The sequence below is a fragment of the Phocoena phocoena genome, chromosome 5 (assembly GCF_963924675.1).
Source record: "Phocoena phocoena chromosome 5, mPhoPho1.1, whole genome shotgun sequence".
Classification (NCBI taxonomy): domain Eukaryota; kingdom Metazoa; phylum Chordata; class Mammalia; order Artiodactyla; family Phocoenidae; genus Phocoena; species Phocoena phocoena.
The window spans coordinates 40630741-40651054 of record NC_089223.1 but is presented as its reverse complement, the minus strand read 5'-3'; the positions used below and the strand labels follow the sequence as shown (position 1 = coordinate 40651054).

At 43.7% G+C, this 20314-nt stretch overlaps 1 protein-coding gene across 2 annotated transcripts in view; it reads right to left on the bottom strand.

The window, feature by feature from the left end:
- The window catches only part of SCD5 (stearoyl-CoA desaturase 5), a 165162-nt gene that overhangs the window by 75099 nt on the left and 69749 nt on the right, over positions 1-20314 (bottom strand). For both annotated transcript variants that reach the window (XM_065877154.1, XM_065877155.1), the window contains exon 2: positions 5851-5981. In XM_065877154.1, the coding sequence (XP_065733226.1) occupies positions 5851-5981 (131 nt within the window). The remainder of the gene's footprint in view (positions 1-5850; positions 5982-20314) is intronic.

The window sequence follows — 20314 nt, the reverse complement described above, 5'->3', positions numbered from 1 at the left end:
AGTACATCATGTCCAGCTTTGAACAAAAAATTACAAAGTATGCCAAAAGGCAAAAAAATTACCATCTTAAAAGAAAAAGCAAGCATCAGAACCAGACTCAGATACGAGAGAGATATTGGAGTTATCAGACTGGTAATTTAAAACAATTATGGTGGACTTCCCTGGTGGCACAGTGGTTAAGAATCTGCCTGCCGATGCAGGGGACATGGGTTTAAGCCCTGGTCTGGAAGATCCCACATGCCATGGAGTAACTAAGCCCGTGCACCACAACTACTGAGCCTGTGCTCTAGAGCCTGCAAGCCACAACTACAGAGCCCACGTGCCAGAACTACTGAAGCCCACACACCTAGAACCCATGCTCTGCAACAAGAGAAGCCACCTCAGTGAGAAGCCCGTGCACCACAACGAAGAGTAGCTCCCACTTGCTGCAGCTAGAGAAAGCCTGCGCACAGCAACGAAGACCCAATGCAGTCAAAAATAAATAAATTTTAAAAATAAATAAAAAAAACAATTATGATTGATATGCTAAGGGCTCTAATAGAAAAAGTGGACAACATGCCAGAACAGATGGGTAATATAAGCAGAGTGATGGAAACTCTAAGAAAGAATGAGAAGAAACTGCTAGAAGTCAGAAAAACTGTAACAAATGAAAAATGTTTTTGATGGGCTCATCACTAGACTAGACATGGCTAAGGAAAGAATCACTGAATTGAAGACTAAGTTGCTGTCAATAGCAACTTCCCAAACTGAAATGTGAAGAGAAAAGATGGAACAGAATATCTAGGAACTGTAGGACAATTATAAAAGGTATAAGTTGTGTGTAATGGGAATACCCAAAGGAGAAAGAAAGAAGTATGGAAGGAAGGAAAGAAAGAAGGAGGGAGGGAAAGAGAGAGAGAAAAGGAGAGTGGGCAAGAGGGAAGGAGGAACAAACAAACAGTAGAAATATCTGAAGTAATAACGGCTGAAAGAAATGTTTCTAAAATTAATGACAGACACCAAACCACAGATCCAGGAAGGTCAGAGAGTACCAAGCAGGATAAATAGCAAAAAATCTATATTTAGGCATATCATATCCAACCTGAAGACAAAAAGAAAATCTTGAAAGAAACCAAAGGGAGAAAAAAACACCTTACCTATACAGGAGTGAGGATAAGAATTACACCAGATTTCTCTTAAGAAACATATAAGCAAGAAGAAAGTGGAGTAAATTATTTTAAATGTTGAAAGAAAAACACACATCCTTGAATTCTGTACTCAGCAAAGTTATTCTTCAAAAGTGAAGAAGAAATAAAGACTTTCTTAGACAAACAAAAATTGAGGAATTTGTCACCAGTAGACCTGCCTGGCAAGAAATGATAGAAATTCTTTAGAGAGAAGGAAAATAGCATAGGTTGGAAACTTAGAGTTACATAAAGAAAGAAGAGTGTTAGAGAATGAATAAATGAAAGTAAAATAAAATCTTCAAGTTTCTTATTCTTAATTGATCTAATAGATAACAGTTGGCTTGAGATAATAATAGCAAATATGAATTTGGTGATTATAGCTTATGGATATGTGAAATGAATGACAGCAATGTCATAAGGGACAGGAAAGAGGAAGTGGGAATACTAGTGCAGTACCTGAAGTGGTACAGCGTTATTTGAGAGTGGACTTGGACTAGTTCTAAACGTATTTTGCAAACTCTAGAGCAACCACTAAAAAGAATTTGAAAAGATGTATAATTGACATGTCGAGAGGAAAGAAAATAGAATCATATAAAATGCTCAAATAAAACCAGTGAAGACAGAAAAAGAGTGAAAGACAAAAAAAAACAAAGAACAAGGGCAATGAATAGCAAACAGAAACATGGTAGATATTAATTCACCTATATCAATAATCACTTTAAATGTGAATGGTCTAAGTACACCAGTTAAAGACAGGGATGTCAGGGTGGATAAAGAACAAGACCAAATTAAAAGTTGTCTACAAATCACACGGTTGGGCATCACATAAGAACATCCATGGGTAAGCCAAAAGATGCGTGGGGTGGGGGTGGGGGGCTGTGGTCAGGAGACTTAGGTTTCAGTCTGTTCTATCCACTAACTAGCTGTGTGACTTTTGACAAGTCACTGACATTCTTTGGGCCTCTCTTTATCCTTCTGTAAAACAAAGGGGACTTAGACTAAATTTCTTTAGCTCCCTTACAGCTTGAAATCCAATGCCTCTTTACTAGGATCTGATGAGTAAATGTGGACAGTAAGGGAGGAGGCTGAAGCATCTACTGGTGCTTTTGGTTGGACTGACTTCACAAGAGACCCAGCTGCAGCCAGCAGGGGTGTGTGCATGAGCATGACAACACAAATCCAAAGTCCTGGCTACTTTCTGAAAACTGAACTCTTGGAGACCACTGGATGGCAGGAATCCCTTACCTGGGTCCATATTTGACTAGGAGAAAATTACAAGAAGTCTGCAAGCAGCTTTCGGGTTGACTTGCAACCTACTGGTAAGGAAGGAGAACAGGTGAGAGAGGAATTCAGGAGGTCTTTGCTGAATGCAAGGGTGTGGAGGGGACAGAGGATTATTACAGCTCCTTGTCTGGCATTCCTGCCCCATCATCATCTTTTCATACTAAAAGTACCTCAACTTGCCCACTATTGCCCTCTGAGCCATACATACGTCCTCTACAGAACAAAGAGAAAAGGGAAGTTCAAATGTTTCAGTCACAATTTTAAAACTGCTCTTAATCAGGGGTCCCCATCCACTGCTACCAGTCCCCAGCCTGTTAGGAATGAGGCCACACAGCAGGAGGTGAGCAGGGGGCCAGCGAGCGAAGCTTCGTTTGCCACTCCCCATGGCTCCCCATTGCTGGCATTACCACCTGAACCATGCACGCTCCCCCTCATCTGTGGAAAAACTGTCTTCTACAAACCAGTTCCTGGTGCCAAAAAGACCACTGCTCTTAATGATCAAGATCTTGTTTGCAGCAGCTAGCAAAAGCCCTGCTGATCCTCAGAGATAACCATGGCATGACTTGGTCCATTTTGGCCAAAGGCATGACCATTCTGATGGAAGAAAGTGGAAGAGAACCTTTTAAACTATCTTAAAAAACCCAAGGGGATATCAAAGGTAACCTGAATCAATGACTCTGCATTAAGTCAGGGTTGTAGGTCAGTACCCTAGACTGGCAGATCACAGCACATTTTTTACTTTCCCAGGCGGTTCTCTTCCTAGGGTTAAATGATCTGAATTGACTGAATTATTTCCCTCTGATACAGGCATTGTATGGAAGCTGGCCCTTTGTTGATCTTACAGATACCTCTCATCTAGGTCTAAGTGACATTGTTATAAAACTGCAGACCCATAAAGCACTATTTCCACTGGGAAACTGTGGAAAATCTAATATCCCATTAGATGGAAGCCTCCATGAAGGTAAGGATGTGACTGTGTTTGCAAATCATTGTGCCCACTATGCCTAATTCAGTGCCTGCCACATAGTAGGTGCTCAATAAATATTTGCTGAATTAATGAAAAAAATCCACTACAAATGTGGGCCTGGAGGAAGCACGCTTAGTTCAAATTTGATGATTTATGAAAATACTTTATAAAACTGTTCATTCACTTAACAATCACTGAGTATTTTCTATATGATAGGCACAAAAATACAGAAAGGAATGAGGTGGTATGCCAAATCTCATAAAGAAGAGGGGAACGATATTCACTGAGTGAATAAGCTAGGCATGTATTATTCATTATTTCATCCTCCCAGTAACCATGTGAGGTAAATATTATTAGCTCCCCCCAATTTTTGCAGATGAAGGAACAAAGATGTGCACAAAAGCCTACATCCAGCAAATGGCCTGAATTTATTCAATGACCTGGATACTTTCCTCCACAATATACTTTCCCCCCAAAATAAATTTAAAATCACAGTGTGATGTTCTGTTATGTGATGTTTTGTAAAGGAAACTTAGGTTCTCAAAAATTAAGTTATAAACAAACAGTTTCATTTGGAAAAGAGGTTTAGGTTCTCAAGTTCAAGTTATATATGTTGGAAAAAATTCTGGTAATAGAGGTGCTTTATAACTACATGAGCATGTACTTGAAGGCTAAAAATAATAAATTGCTTGAACAAAATAAGTGAAAATTACCGAGTTAAGTCCTAAATAGCATCTAAGACCTAAATTAATGAACTTCTAACTTATCATAATCCATTGTCATGATAAATAAAGCAAAACACTGAACTAAGATTGTTGAAGTCAAAATAAAGGGCAGCATAGTTCCCATTGCCAACAAAAGAACATGAAAACGAGAATCTGCCAGCTGCTCCTTTGTGCAAACAGCTTCCTCCTAGGACCCTGGTGCCTATTCCCACCTGTGCTTGAATTATCCGGTAGATATTCATAATATGAACTGTGATCCCCGAGTGATGTATTGTGCTAGATCCTTTTTGCTTTATGAATGCTCAGACAGGAGGGAAGCCTAAAATTGGGAAATGAATTCTTAGACACAGGGCAACTTAGACAAATGCTCAGGGTCAGGCTGTCTTGTAGGGATGGGAGGCCTGTTGCAGAGGTGAACACCTGACCTGCACGTCTGAGGGTCACAGAGAGGCTCTTGAGTCGCCTGTTTCCCTGGACCCTAAAGCAGTTTTGGGAATTTCCATTTCTTCCTAATGGGTGAAAATACACAGGACTTGAATCATCTGCCCTCATAACACTGGCAGAAATTTTGAAAACAAATTGTTCTCACCCACCCTGCCTGGATCAGATGAGGAATTGGGAAAACAGAGATTCATGATCAAACCAAAATTCCAGCTGCTCAGAGAGTGCCCAAGGTGGTGGGAAATGGCCTAGGACTGGCACACTCCTCAAGGATATGGCCCAATCCTAGTACAGTTGTGACCCCATTTACATTTTTATCATGATTTCATAACAACTCTGAAAATAAAGTCATATTCTTATTTTTACAGATGAAGAAACTGGAGATGAGTGAGTCACAGCTAGCAACCATCAGAGTAAGACTTAAATCTTGAGTCTTCCAAATCCACATTGAATAATAGACTTTTCACCGCAATCTTAAAGGGTGACCTCAGGAATACGTGTTGTAGAAGCAGTGGCTTTGGAGTCAGAACTGTGTTTGCCTATCTGGATGTACCTTTTTTTTTTTTTTTTTTTTTTTGTGGTACGCGGGCCTCTCACTGCTGTGGCCTCTCCCGTTGCGGAGCACAGGCTCCGGACGCGCAGGCTCAGTGGCCATGGCTCACGGGCCTAGCCGCTCCACGGCATGTGGGATCTTCCCGGACCGGGGCATGAACCCGTGCCCCCTGCATCGGCAGGTGGACTCTCAACCACTGTGCCACAAGGGAAGCCCTGGATGTACCATTTTTAGCCAGATAATTAGGTAAGTTCTTTAACTTCATTAAGCCTTAGTTTCCTCATCTGTAAAATGGGGGCATGCATAACACCTAGCTCGTGGGGTTACTGTGAGGATCAAAGGTGATATGCATAGAGCATGCTCAGCACAGAACTTGGCCCTCATCAGAGCTAGACAGATGTTGAGGGTTTCGGGTCATGTTTAGGGCATGGACTCTGGAGGGAGGAATTTCCTTTCCTCCTCTGTAGTTTAGCATGCCTTGGTTTATCCGGTAGATATTCATAATATGAACTGTGATCCCCGAGTGACGTTATGTCCCCCAGGAACATTTTATAGTATCTAAAGCTACAAGGATAAAAAGTTGACACAGGCAGGGAGTGCTTGGGCCTAGAGTGGGCATGGAGGATGTCCACCCCACTGGGAGCACATCTATGCCTCCTCCCACACTGCCACCTGTTCTAGGTCCCTACGGCAGCAAGGACCCTCCATCCCCACCTGGAAAGCCATGGAGTTGGCAGCGGCCAGAAATATCCTCAGGGGCAGCTTGGCCTTGTAGGACCTGTGGCTCCACAAGCGATGGGCACCAGCTGTCACACCCAGAGCAGTCAGGAGGAAGCAGAAGTAGGCTGCAAGACACAAGCAGGGAGAATGTCAGCAGATGTCAGTGCTTTTAAACGTTCCCCAACTTTTTTCTCTCCTGAATAGGAACCTGTGTGAAATGGTATCAGGGGAAGAATCTGCCATGTGAAGAATCAGTAACTTGGGGAAATGCAGACTTTTTATTGATTTGTAGCTTTCCAGTACAGGCGGAAGTGGAGAGAACTTTCCTCAAGAAACTTTGACCTTGGAACATCATTTTTTCTATATCAAAGGAATCTTCTATTTGCAAATGTTTCTTGCCAGTCTGGATACAAAATCACAACCATGTTAGTATGCCTTTGTAATTCTTATGCATCTACTCTTGGTGGAGCTGAGATAGCTCTCTATCTTACTTCTTAATTGGCACCCATGGCAGGATGAGTTCTATGAAGAGTGTACTTCTAAACAACAGTGCCCGTTTTCAGTGCCCATTTTCAGGGCTTCCTTGGTTTGAAGGAACTCAGGCCAGACTTAAAGCAATGAAGTCCGGCTCAGGGCCAGTAAGAATGAGGCTAAAACTGACACCAAGGACAGCTGAGATTTGTCTTCTAGAGCTCCTCACTTATACCATCACTATGACTGAGCTGGTAAAGATGGCCAGGGGGGAATTTTTTTAGAGCCAACCTACAGTGGAGCTTATTATCTGTCACACATTTAAATATATTATCTCTAATCCTCATAAAATGTATTAGCATCTCATTTTACAGTTGAGGAACTGGCTCTCTGAGAGTTAACTCCTGCATATAAACCCAGGTTAGCCTAGTTCTAAAGCCTCTGCCCAGAGAGCCTAGTTCTAAAGCCTCTGCCCATGTTGCCCCTAGGTGGTGGTGTTGATTTGCTCTTTGTACGACACTTGGGAAAGGTTGAGTGCGCGGTAGGAAGGAGTCCCCAAGGGACCAAAAAAATCACGACTCTTAAGATTATTACAACTACTCTAGTGGTTTTAAAGCAATGTTCCCACACAACGCTAAATGTCTTACTTGGATTATCTTATTAAAACACATCAAACAACCCTTATAGGGTTTGTATTATTATTAGGACCATTTTACAGTTGAGAAAACAAAGGTTTAAAGAAGTTAACTAATTTCCCAGTGTCACAAGGTTACGGAGTGTCTTTGCTAAGAGCCAAACCCAAGTCTGTCTGAACCAAGAGCAGAGTACTTGCCCTCTATACTCTCCTTTGTCTCAGGGAGACATCAACCAGGTAAATGGTTAGTTTTATCTTCACTTTTCTACACCCTACACCTTTAATATTGGATCTCAATTTAAATTTAAATGTGAGCTGCTTCCTTACTTGAGGGGAGAGCCCTAAACCAGGCTATATGTAGGCAGGATCAGGCTTACACACAATCCTACACAATTTCTTCTGGCACTTAGCACATACAAGGCCCTCCATAAAGAAGTACCAAAGACCAAGTGACCAGCTGTGAGTACATCCCTGAGCAGTTGTGAATGGTACCCAGGCCAAGTTCTTACAGAACCCTCCATAGGACTTCTTTGGGAGAATTACTAGGGTAACATCAGTGTCGATACACATATTTACAGGGAGAACACTGTTACATCTTCCAAAAGTCAAGTCTGACTAATCTTGATCTCAATCCATATGTATATGGTCTAAGAACTAGACTCACCCTCGGCATTAAGATTAATGAGTATGAGTACATGTGGTTTTCATGAACTTGACATATCATTCCTTCTTTGAAAGGTTAAAAACAAAAAACAACAATCTGCCCATAAATCACAGAAAGTAGCAGTAAATAAAAAGCTCTGACCTTTTTTGTTATTGTAATTTAACTTTGGTCATGAGTCCATGAAATGGACAGCTATTTTCCATGTCATCCCTGGCTTTCATGGCTCTGCTAATAACTTTTTTCCAACTGTCAAGCAGTTAGGGAACAAGTGAAATCTATAATGGAAAAATTCAAGGTGACCCTTTTTTTGCCAGTGAACTAAGACACTGGACCTTGGCTATAATAAGATGAATTCCCAGACTCCATGAAATATATTGGCCAAATGGAATCCCTCCAATCCATGGTTCCCAGACAGGGCCTTACCACGGACTATGGCATTGTCTTGTCCTTTTTAGGATCTCCAATATTTCAGGGGTCATTTACATGGTTGGTCTGTGCATGTCTGGGCCACTGACAATGGGCTCGAGTCAGAGCCTGCACTGGGCAGTAGTGGCTATTGGTTTTTCATGGTCCTTCTTTTGGCAACAGGAATGTGGCTGTGCGACCCAGGGCTGGCCTAGCATTATACCCCATCTCCCTTGTCCTGGGAATAAACACCTGACCCAACTTTTCTCTCTTCTGGCTTAAAGACTAAAGGTCACAAACCAATGCATGATTGTAATAGTAAAGAATGAGGCCCAGAAAGCAACTCATGAAGATGATGGACAGAGCTAGCTCCACAAGAGCTAGAAGGATAACTGCCTGCATTGAGTCACTGGTTGCAGGCCCTGGAGTTCTATAGCTCTTCTTTTGATCCTGTGGGCCTCCCCAGTATTTCTCCTAGTGATGTGAGCCGACAAATTCCCTTTTCTTGCTTAAGCCAGTTTGCACTGGATTTCTGATACTAAAATTCTGCAGAATCTCTAGGAAAGAAAGCAACCTTCTGTTCATAGTCCAAATGAGGATAAACTGCAAAAACCCTGGGCTGGATGTGAGGCTTTATGGCCTGTTCCATTAAAAGGACTCAGTTTTCCTATTTTGACAGGGCTAATTTAAGAGGTTCTTAACCTGTCTTCTATGATGCTTGTGGAAATTAATACCCAAACAAGTTCTGATGAATGCTGCCTAGCTGGCTCTAAGGTATTAAAGTGCTCAGACAGAGAAGTGATGATTTCGGGAAAAAAAAAAAAAAAGAGTAATAAACAGTGCCAATAACTTTACCAAGTGACTTTCACCTCATAGAGAAAGGTGCTAAAGCAACAGAAACCAGAATCACAAAATTACAGAACAGTAAGCAACAAACATGTTGGTCTGTATGCAAATAAGTGTCACCAATTCTAGTTATCTGAAGCCAAAAAGAAATGTATTAAAAAGATATTGAGTAGGGACTTCCCTTGTGGTCCAGTGGCTAAGACTGTGCACTTCCAATGCAGGGGGCCCAGGTTTGATCCCTGGTCAGGGAACTAGATCCCACATGCTGCAACTAAGAGTTTGCTTGCCACAATGAAGATCCCACGTGCTGCAACTAAGACCCAGTGCAGCCAAATAAATAAATAAACAAATATTAAAAAAAAAGAAAAAGATATTGAGTAGCCTACAGAACTCATGGGAAGGTTGCAGGATAGGGCTTTTGTTCACAGCCTCCAAGCTGGTCCCAACACTCCCCACCTCCTGGCATTCACAGCCTTGTGTAGTCTCCTACCCTTGAGTAACTTGCTTCTAACCAAAAGAACATAGTAACATTGAGGGAATATCCGTTCCATGATTAGGTTACAAAAGATATGATTTCTGTTTTGCTAGCAGATGCTCTCTTCCCTTAGGCCTGGTGAAGTAAGCTGCCATGTCAGGAAGGCCCAGATGGCAAGGAACTCAGGGTTTCCTACAGCCACCAGCCAGTGAGGAAATGAGGCTCTCAGATCAACAGTCCTCAAGGAACCAAGTCCTGCCAGCAATGGTGTAAGTGAGCTTGGGAGTAGTTACTTCCCCAGCTGAGCCTTCAGTTAAGACCACAGCCCTGGCCAACACTTTGCTGCCTTACGAGAGATCCTGAAGCAGAAGACCCAGCCTAGCTGTACCTGGACCCCTGCTCCACAAAAACTATGAGAAAGTGAATGCATGTTGTTTTAAACTGCTAAATATTGGGGTAATTTGTTCTGCAGCCATAAGTAACTAATGCAAGACTTAAGTAGGAAACTTCCCTCGAGGGAAGGAAGGCACAGTTTAAATCCCAGTTTAAGAAAAATTTGCCACCTACAGGAACAGAAAGTAGATTCACATTGCATGGGGCTGGGGACAAGGAGGAGAAGTGGGGAATGACTGCTAACAGGTACAGGGTTTGGGGGTAAAGAGTGATAAAAATGGTTGGGAATTGGGCTTCCCTGGTGGCGCAGTGGTTGAGAGTCCTCCTGCCGATGCAGGGGATGGGGTTCGTGCCCCGGTCCGGGAAGATCCGGGAGCAGCTGGGCCCATGAGCCATGGCCACTGAGCCTGCACGTCCGGAGCCTGTGCTCCGCAACGGGACAGGCCACAACAGTGAGAGGCCTGCGTACTGCAGGAAAAAAAAAAAAGTTTGGGAATTGATTTTGGTGATAGTTGCACAATCCTGCGAATATACTAAAAACCAATGAATTGCACGCTTTAAATAGGTGAGTTGTTTCCAAATTCTTTCTTCCCTCTCTTCCCTTTCTCATATTTTTCTTCCTTTTTTTCCCCTCCACAAATTAGAGGCCTTTGAGATAATAAGGTAACACTTATTAAGCATGTGCTCTGCATCAGGCATGCTTACATATATTAACCTATTTAATCTTCACAACCACCCTATGAGGTAGATGGGGACAGTTATTATCACCATTTTATTTATTTATTTATATTTTAATTGACATATAGTTAATTTACAATGTTGTGTTACTTTCTGGTGTACAGCAAAGTGATTCATATATATATGAATATATATACATATTCTTTTTCAGACTCTTTTTCATTATAGATTATTACAAGCTACTGAATATAGTTCGCTGTGCTATACAGTAGGTCTTTGCTGTTTCTCTATTTTATATATAGTAGTGTGTATAATACTTCTTAAAATAACCTTTCATTCACCTTCAAATACTTTGCACACATAAGATCATTGCAATCCCTATTACGGGAGTGATAAAATGAAAAGATCGGTATTTGGGAACAGAGTGCAAAAAGAAGTTGGTTCCCATGCTTTCTTAAACCAGTGCACAGTAAAAGTCCAATTAAAAAAAGAAAAATGCACCACACTGCATAACAGTGTCAGAAAGGAGGCTGGAGAAGGGAGCCTACTCTCACTGCATGCCTGCCACAGACCGTCACTTTACCAATATATCTAATTTTATTGTTTTATTCCTATGAGGTAGATATCCTAATCCCCATTTTACAGATGGCCAAAACTGAAGCCCAGAGCCATTAAGTAAATGCCTCTGGATCTCACAACGACAGAGCTGGGGCCCAAAGGCCAGCTCAGTGCAGCCCCAAGCCCTCTCCTCTGGTGCAGTGGTCCTCAGCCCTGGCGGCGCATTGCAGTCATCTGGCATCTTTAACAGCCTCGAGGCCCATGGGGCCCAGTGAATCAGAGATGAGGGCCGGTAGAGCGGGCGCCTCTCTCCACAAGTGATTCTGATGCACTACGGGGCCTGAGAAACCGCTGCCCTATAAGGTACATCCTCCCTTAGAGACCATCTGGTCCCATCCCCTGAATTTACAGATGGAGAAACCCAGATCCAGAGTGTATTGTGCTCCCTCCAACACCCCCCAGCCCACCACCCCGAGCTGACTCCCACGGGGCTTCGTAAATGCTAAGCAACTCCAGATCAGGAGAGACCCGCTTGCCCTTTTGTGTGAACTCGGGCCATTTGCACTCTTCTCCTGGCGGCTCCCTTTGATGGTGCGAGCTGCTCGCCAGGCCCTCCACAGAGGAGTCTTTGATATCCAAGCCCCGGGCTGGTGGGCAGGTGTGCAGGGGGGCTCCGACAGGAGGATACGAAGCACAAAACATGCGCGGACCTGTCTTCCACTGAGGAAAGGGAAGAGGCGAGGCAGAGGAAGGACGCAGAGGGCCAAGGCTCCTGGGGACAGGGCCACATGGGGGGTGGGGTGGAGCCTGTGTGGGAGAAGACGACGCACTTAGATATCTGCCTTTCCCGCCAGCTTCAGTGTTTTCAAAGTCACACTTGGGCTCTGGCCAACAAATGACTGTTTCTCTTCTCCAGTCCTTCTGAGATTTGGCAGATAAATGCAGAAAGACAGACAGAGCCATAGATGGATAGACAGATACACATAGAGATACAGAGATACATATAAGTAAATGATGGGCCATATGTCATAATGGTTAAGATGAACCTGGGATTGAATCCCTGGTGTATCACTTATCAGTGTGACTTAATCTCTAAACCTTGTTTTTTTCATCCATAAAGTGGGGAAAATAGTACCTGCCCTATGGGCTTGTTGTAAGGATAGAAAGAAGTAATGCACATAAAATGTTAGCCAGGCCTGACAAGCAGCATTAGCATATGTTCTTGCCCTGGTTATGCCTGGTTACGCCCAAGGGTAAACTATCCCTTTCCCAGCTAACCCCCTGTGAAGACTCCCACGCTTTTCATTACTCTAAGCCGGAGGTTCTCAAGCGGGTGGGCAATTTTGCCTGCTCCCCTTCCTGGGACATTTAGCAAAGTCTCCAAGGCATTATTAGTTGTCACACTGCAAAACATGAAGGGTGCTACTGGCATCTAGTGGGTGGAGGCCAGGGATGCTGCTGAGCACCCTGCAGTGCCCAGGTGCTGCCTACAACAAAAAGGTACCACTACCAAAAAGTCAACAGTGCCGAGGTAGAGAATCCTGCTCTGATTTCTTGGGAACGTTCTTCTTGAAATCTGGTGTGACTTCACTGGCCTTGCTTCCTCACAACTCTCTGGTTTCATGGGGGAGCTGTAGGAGTAACTCACACCTCATATATCATATCATATATCATAGCTCAGCAAAGCATAGCATATCATATCATAAACAAGCTGAAAACAAAGAACTCGGAAGAAAGAGCAATAATATTTTAAGTCATTGATTCCTGAACTTTAAAGTGCCAGGGGACCTTGTTAAAATGCAGATGCTGGGCCCTACTCCCAGAGATTCAGTAGGTCTGGGGAGAGACCCACGAGATTTGTTTCTAACAAGTTTGCAGGTTTGTTGATGTTGTTGGTCCAGGGTCTGAGTGTTTAGCTGACCCACCAGATGTGAGAAAGAAGGACTGACAAGGGACTGCAGCCACAGGGCAAGGCCCTCTCATGAGATGGTGTTACAAAGGATTGCAATTAGACCTTATGTCCTCCCGTTAAAGGTTTGGGTTTACAGAGTTCGAGATTCCGAGGCCATTTCCTCCTAGGTGCTATTTCAACACTTCACTCGAAATCAGAACATTTTCAGGCTCTTGAAAACTGTGGGCTTAGAAGCAAAGGGTTTCTTTTTACTATTAAAACCTGCTAAATTCTATCTTTTGATTTTTAATTGAAGTAGAGTTGACTTACAATGTTGTCTTAGTAATTCTATCACACGTAGCAATACCAACAGCCCCTCTTTGCAATCTCCACCCCCTTCCACTCTGCCCCCTTCTGCTGCACATGGGCTTCAGGAAGACAGGTGCTCCGTTCTGGAAGTGCTCGCATCTTCTAGGAAGATTCAACGGAAAGGGAATGGAACAGGAGGGCGAAGATATATTTCATGCATTTTACAGGTACTGCCTGTTTTCCTCAAGCATCCTTCCTGCCTTCAGTCAGGTCCACTTAGACTGTTCTGAAGTCCTGGGCAAATCCTACTTTTCCGGGTTGATTTACAGCATATATGACATTTAGAATGAAAGCCACAGCAGATCACTAACAACCACAAAATTATAGCATGTTACCACTCTGCTGTTGCACTGCAGTATCTGTAATTCAAACAAAAAACCAAGGAAGAATTCGGGTCTTTTAAACGACCTCATTCTGTATCCACAGGTCTCACTTCAGGCACTCAGGCTAGACCAGGAATCCCTGTTAGATGCTCTCTGGCCCTCTGTGTTTTCCAACATGGCAATCATCACTTTGTAATGAAATAAGGAATTGTTCATCTAATGCCATCTTCCCATCTAAACCATAATGTCCAGGACGGCAGGGATCATGTATGTCCTTCCACGAATTCTCAGCTGGCACCTGTGAAACTAACTTAGCTGGAGAAAAATATGCAACCATGCTGATTGGTTTCACTTTAAAATTCATGAACCTTTAACCTTAACTGGGCTTTAGTATTACCCAGAAATCATAGTACTTTCCCCTGGTCCATATGTTCTCCCACTCTCCTAGATGTCTATTTCATACCTGCTCCAATCACCTCACCTCCCAAAATCTCCTTCCCCCTCCCCGTCTGATAACTTTGCTTCTGTTTGAGAATAGCAGAACCTCCTCAGGCCCTACCACCTCTAGTCACCCTCCAGCATCCGAGCCTGTGCACCCTGCCATTCCTGCATTCCTACAGATGGCCAGTCCACATGCCCTTTAAGGCTGGCCCTTCCTTGTGCATCGTATCCCCTCCATCCTACTCAATTGCTCTGCCATTTCCCTTCTCTCTGCATCATCAATATCCTCCCTCCATGTTATTCCTGTGGCCTATAGCCAAGCTGTTATTTTTCTCATTTCAAAGAACAAAATTAAAAAACCTCTCTTGACGCCCTTTCCCTATCTAGATCCTATTCCATTTCTCTGCTTCCCTTTACACACAATTCATTGAATGGATTGTCTCTTAATTGTGAATAACAGGTCTTCACTTCCCATTTTCTCTTAAGCCCATTCAATTAGGATTTTGCCCTTCTTTCATCCCCACCCCAATCAAAACTGCTCCTATCCAGGTCCAGACAAGACAGATGTGGTCCCTTTCCTTGTGGGCAGTCTCTAGATGGATATTAAGCAAATCATTATGTGGGTGATGAACACAATGAAGGAGAGACAGAGGTGCTACAGGAGTCCCTGAAGGAGGGACTGGCATTCCAGGTAGAGGTGACGTGTGAGCAAAGGCATGGAGGTGTGAAGGTTCCTGGGAGGAGCACTGCCAAGTGTTTGGGTCTGACTCCTGGGAGCGGGTGTGGGGTGAAATGAAATGCAAAAACCAGGCAGAGGCCAGACCAGAAAGGCATATATGTGATACTAAAAAGAGATATTTGATCTTGAGGACAAGAAGGTACCACTAAAGAATGTTACATGATCAAATTTAGAATAACAGAAAGTGTTGTGTTAGATGGATTCTAGTGGGCTGAAATGATCACTTGCGCTAGATAGTCTCCATGAGCCCCTGCAGACACATACTCTCCCTTCTCATGCTGCTCTGTGCCCTAGGAGGCTGGCCACTATAGGCTGCACCAATGGCTCCTTCCTATGCTTGCTCTTCCTACATTCTCTTCCTGCTTTCTTTCTTTTCTCAGGCACAGAGTGAAAAAGTTTATTTCACGTAGATTTTTAAATTTAGAAGATGAGAAAAGGGCTGCCTTCAAAACATCGCAAAAACAATTCTATAATATAAAAACACAAGAACTGAGCTGCTAAAAGAACTATGGCTAATGTTCGTTGTAGCTCTATTTACAATATCCAGGACTTGGAAGCAATCTAAATGTCCATCGACAGACTGAATGGATAAAGAAGATGTGGCACATATATACAATGGAATATTACTCAGCCATAAAAAGAAACGAAATTGAGTTATTTGTAGTGAGGTGGATAGACCTAGAGACTGTCATACAGAGTGAAGTAAGTCAGTAAGAGAAAAACAAATACCGTATGCTAACACATATATATGGAATCTAAAGAAAAAAAAATGGTTCTGAAGAACCTAGGGGCAGGACAGGAATAAAGATGCAGATGTAGACTGAGTACACAGGGAGGGGATAGGGTAAGCCGGGAGTGGCATGGACATATATACGCTACCAAACGTAAAATAGATAGCTAGTGGGAAGCAGCCACACAGCACAGGGAGATCAGCTCGGTGCTTTGTGACCACCTAGAGGGGTGGGATAGGGAGGGTGGGAGGGAGACACAAGAGGGAGGAGATATGGGGATATATGTATATGTATAGCTGATTCACTTTGTTATACAGCAGAAACTAACACACCATTGTAAAGCAATTATACTCCAATAAAGCATTAAAAAATAAAAATAAATAAAAGAACTGTGGCTGAAGACCATCTGTGCATTGCGGCACCTTCACACCTTGGTGAGAGAAGAGGTCTGATTAAAGAAAAAAGGGTCCCTTGATAGGAATAAGAATTTGTTAAACAGAACCTTAAGAGTCCGTAATCATTACATAATGGTGTTGACAACTGAATGGTTAGGGGAAGGGAGTGGAAGAGTTTATTCTTTTTGTTCTTAAGAAAATGTCAAAGACTAACACTGCTCTGCGTCCAGTCCACTTCTAAAAATATTTGGCATCTAATGAAAGTGGCCACACGTATGAGAAGAGCTATATTTGGAGCTGTCGATCATTTAACATTTTACTAAAAATGCAACAAACAAAAATCAAAGTTATTTTATTATTTTATGATCTATCAATATTCCTTCAGTACTACACTAAAGCAAGCCCCTGAGAGATAACTATTCCAGAGCATAAATTAGTTCAGACTGGAATCTTTCCAGTGTGGCTTCCAGCTCCCTCGATGCCTTCTTACTTCCTTGTTCAAAACCTCTTTCTCTCCCTCAAATGACACAAAGCTTCTGGGGGGTGGGGGGGGGTGATCATTTATTAGGCGTGGGAATCAGAGCTCGCTGGAACAGCTCACGGAGAACACTGGCTTCTTACACAGAGGAGTGAGGAGGTGCACAGGTAAATCAGTGAATTCACAGGTGAGTTGCCTGCCTATCTTTTCCTAGCTGGTGGGGGAGAATACCATCTTACTCAGTCTTAGTTTTCTTATCTATGAAACACACAAACAACCAAAAGACTATCTCAAAAGGTTACCATGAGACGAATGAAAATATATATATAAGGTTTTAGCAAAGAGTAGTATCTTAATAAACATTACTGAAAACACCATTATTCTTATCACTAGGCAAAGATTTTCAGACTGAGGCTGGGAGACCAGGAAGCAGGGTCTTCAGAGGAAAGGAGGCCCCAGGTCTCAAGAGCAACTCTTTTCCTTAGCCCTCCTTAGCCCTCTTCAGCCCTCCCAGGTTCTTGGAGGTGAATTTGGGAAGAGTGAGCACGGTTCATGATACAGGATAACTCCCATCATCCTCTCTGTCTCCCTCTCTCACAATCAAGATCAAGACACAACTATCAAAATCAGAATTAGAGATAACTGAATACAAAGAGAATAATGCACTGCACTATGGGCACACTGAATTTCCTTTTCCATTAATTATTCAGTTGTGATTTTTCTCTTGGGCAGTAAATGTGTGTGTGTGTGTGTGTGTGTGTGTGTGTGTGAGAGAGAGAGAGAGAGAGAGACGAGAGAGAGAGGAATTCATATTCTTCATATTGTTATAGATATGCTTCATATTGCGTATGCTCATTAACGTCTCTGACCATAAATGGGAAACTGCAATATCAAAAATGACAGTCTCGCTGAAGGAAGACTAAAATTTAGAAACAGCACCCAAACTGGTCATTTTGGGGGAAGTGGAAAAAAGAAGGATTTCTGCCCTTATCATCTGAATTATCTGGGTACTTATGAGTTACCATTCTCTCTCTCTTCTAACAAGCAATTTCCCTAATAGAATTAGGACAGCCAATGGTTGAAGCCCGGCCCAGAGGTTTAGGCAGGAGTCAGCAGGCCTGTTAGCAGCAGTGAAGCATGAAGATGTGTCACCCAGGCCCTCAGAGGGCTGAGCACTGAGCCCTGGAGGCGTGTGTTGGAGGAAAGTTTGACAGGAGAAGCTCAAAGCACCAATATTGCTTTGATGTCTGAGCCCTTTAAAGGGCTGGGAATTAAAATGAAGTGGAGGGGAAACGTCCTGGGAGGCGTAGCTTTCTCTCTGTCTTCTTCCTCCTCAAGGATGTCCTCTCCCTCCTCCCGCCTCTTCTGACCAGAGAAGGGTCCTCCCCGGGGCTCCGTGTGAACACACTGGGCTTGGAACAAACATCCCCCATGGAGCAGAGCAGGCCAAGGACAGAGATAGAACACGTTTGGCAGTGAGGTGCCTTGGTGCCCCCAAAGGGAAAATTGACAAAACACAGTCCTTCCAACGTTGTTTTTACCACACTAATGTTTCTGTCTTAAATAGAAGAAAAGAGTTACAATTTTAATAAGACAGCATTCTATCAAGATACCAAGAAATCCTCTTCGATTCTCTGATTGGGGACCACATCATCGGGGCAGCCTGACCTAGTTCACGAACTCCGGTTTCAAGGGCTTCCTTCACACGTTTTTATTCCTGCCAAGTCTCTGTAAGTTGCTGTGAATAGCCCAAGGCAGATTTTTTTCTTTGCAGCAAAATCCAGGGCCTGATTTTCTGATCCTCACAGGTTTTGAAGCAAAAAATCCAACCTAATTTTATGAGTTGCCTTAGCAAAATATCACCATTCCTTCCTTCCTTCCTTCCTTCCTCGATAAGCATGTAGTAGCACCTTCGGTGTGCCCGGCTGTCTGTAAGGTACCCAGTATGGAAATGGTCAACATCCCTCCCCAGGAGCCTCACAGACAAACTGGCAGCCCTCAGGCCACCATCAGCCCACAGGTATTTTGAAAAACTGATCCAACAGTTAAAAATAGAGGATTCCAAGATTTAAAATCTCTATTTCTAGCTTCTCCTGAAAGATGGAAAGACCTGGCAACACCAGGCCACCTCATTTTCCTGAGTGGTAACGTTTTACCGGAGCTAAATGCTCTTCCCTTGAGACCTCGTCCCACTCACCCCGTACCCAGGTACACACTAGGATCAACCCTCTTTGTTTATCACCCGCCCAGCCCCTGAGCTGGGGCAGAACCAGGGCCTTGTCCATTAGGCACTGAAGACACAGAACTGATAAGCCCACAATACATTTTCTTTGGAAGGAAAACAAATATAATAGTAAATGTATAATAATGAATCCAGCCGAGGTTATATTTGTCTTTGCACCCACACAGGTGTAAGATATAATTTCTAATTTTTTTGATGGCGGAAGGGGCCCACAATGGCAAAAATCGTAACTCGCTAAGTATAGCTGAGTTACATCAACTCCTGACTTGGAAAACTGGTGATTAAAAGGGAAAGGTTTAAGCATTTACCCTGTCTTTTTAGAAAGAACTAAAATTCATTCCCAGGGGGCTTCCCTGGTGGCGCAGTGGTTGAGAGTCCGCCTGCTGATGCAGGGGACACGGGTTCGTGCCCTGGTCTGGGAAGATCCCACATGCCGCGGAGCGGCTGGGCCTGTGAGCCATGGCCGCTGAGCCTGTGCGTCCGGCGCCTGTGCTCCGCGACGGGAGAGGCCACAACAGTGAGAGGCCCGCTTACCGAAAAAAAAAAAAAAATTCATTCCCAGTTGATGAGGGAAAGCGCTTCTTTTCAAAAGAGTTCCAGCTAACAAATGTAGATTTGGGGAGGAAACCAGCATTCTGCAACCCCCGGTTACCCCATGTGCTACGTGGTGGGCACAACACCCCTAACCCTCCCTCTAGGACCCAGGCACTCATTTCTCCAACTACTGGAACTGTTGGTACCTAACAGCTCACAGCTGAGTCTTCCTTCTCCCAAGGAACAAAGCTGCCCAGCCCACCGTTATAACACACCCCCGCCCTGGGGGCAGCCTGCAACCAATGCTTAGCTGATAAAGGGGTACAAAGGCCTGGCCCTTTGCCACCATTTGCAACATCTCTGAAGGACCATCTAGTTCCGGAGCTGCCTGAAGCATAGGCTGAGGCCCCAGCATTGCAGCATAGCTTTTCCCCTTTTCTTCCAGATGTTACCAAGCACAGCTGCTGATATACTAGTACACGAATCTGCCTCTCAGAATCTGTTTCCCAAAGAACCCAACCTAAGACCCCAATAAATGAATAATGGATTCTGGCAAGACCATCAGTGGGTGCTGTTATGGGTCGAACTGTGTCTCCCCAAAATTCATGTATTGAAGTCCTAACCCCCAAGTGCCCCCAGAATGTGACCTTTTATGGAGATAGGGTCTTTACAGATGGACTCTGTAAAGAGTGGGCCCTGAACCAATATGACTGGGTCCTTAGAAGACGAGGAAATTTGGACACACAGGCACACAAAGAGGGAAGGTGATGTAAAGGTACACCGGGAGACAACCACCTGCAAGCCAAGGAGAGAAGCCTGGAACAGATCCTTCCCTCAGAGCCCTCAGGAGGAACCAACCCTGCCAACATCTTGATTCCAGCCTTCTAGCCTCCAGAACTGTGAGACAATAAATTTCTGTTGCTTAAGCCACCCAGTCTGTGGTACTTTGTTACAGCAGCCCTAGCAAACTAATACAGATACTAAACTCATTAGGTCAAAGGATTGTTGGGAAGCAGGATATCCCCAAGATGTCAAAGCATCATCCCCCAGACTGCTTACTAATTGTAGAAGGGAAAATAAAATTTTACAAAGGAGGAATCTGGCACTTAACCAGAGATGAAATTTAGCATCAGGAATAGTGGAAGAACTTGACATTGGGTGCCCTTTGATGTGATAAATATGAAGCACATC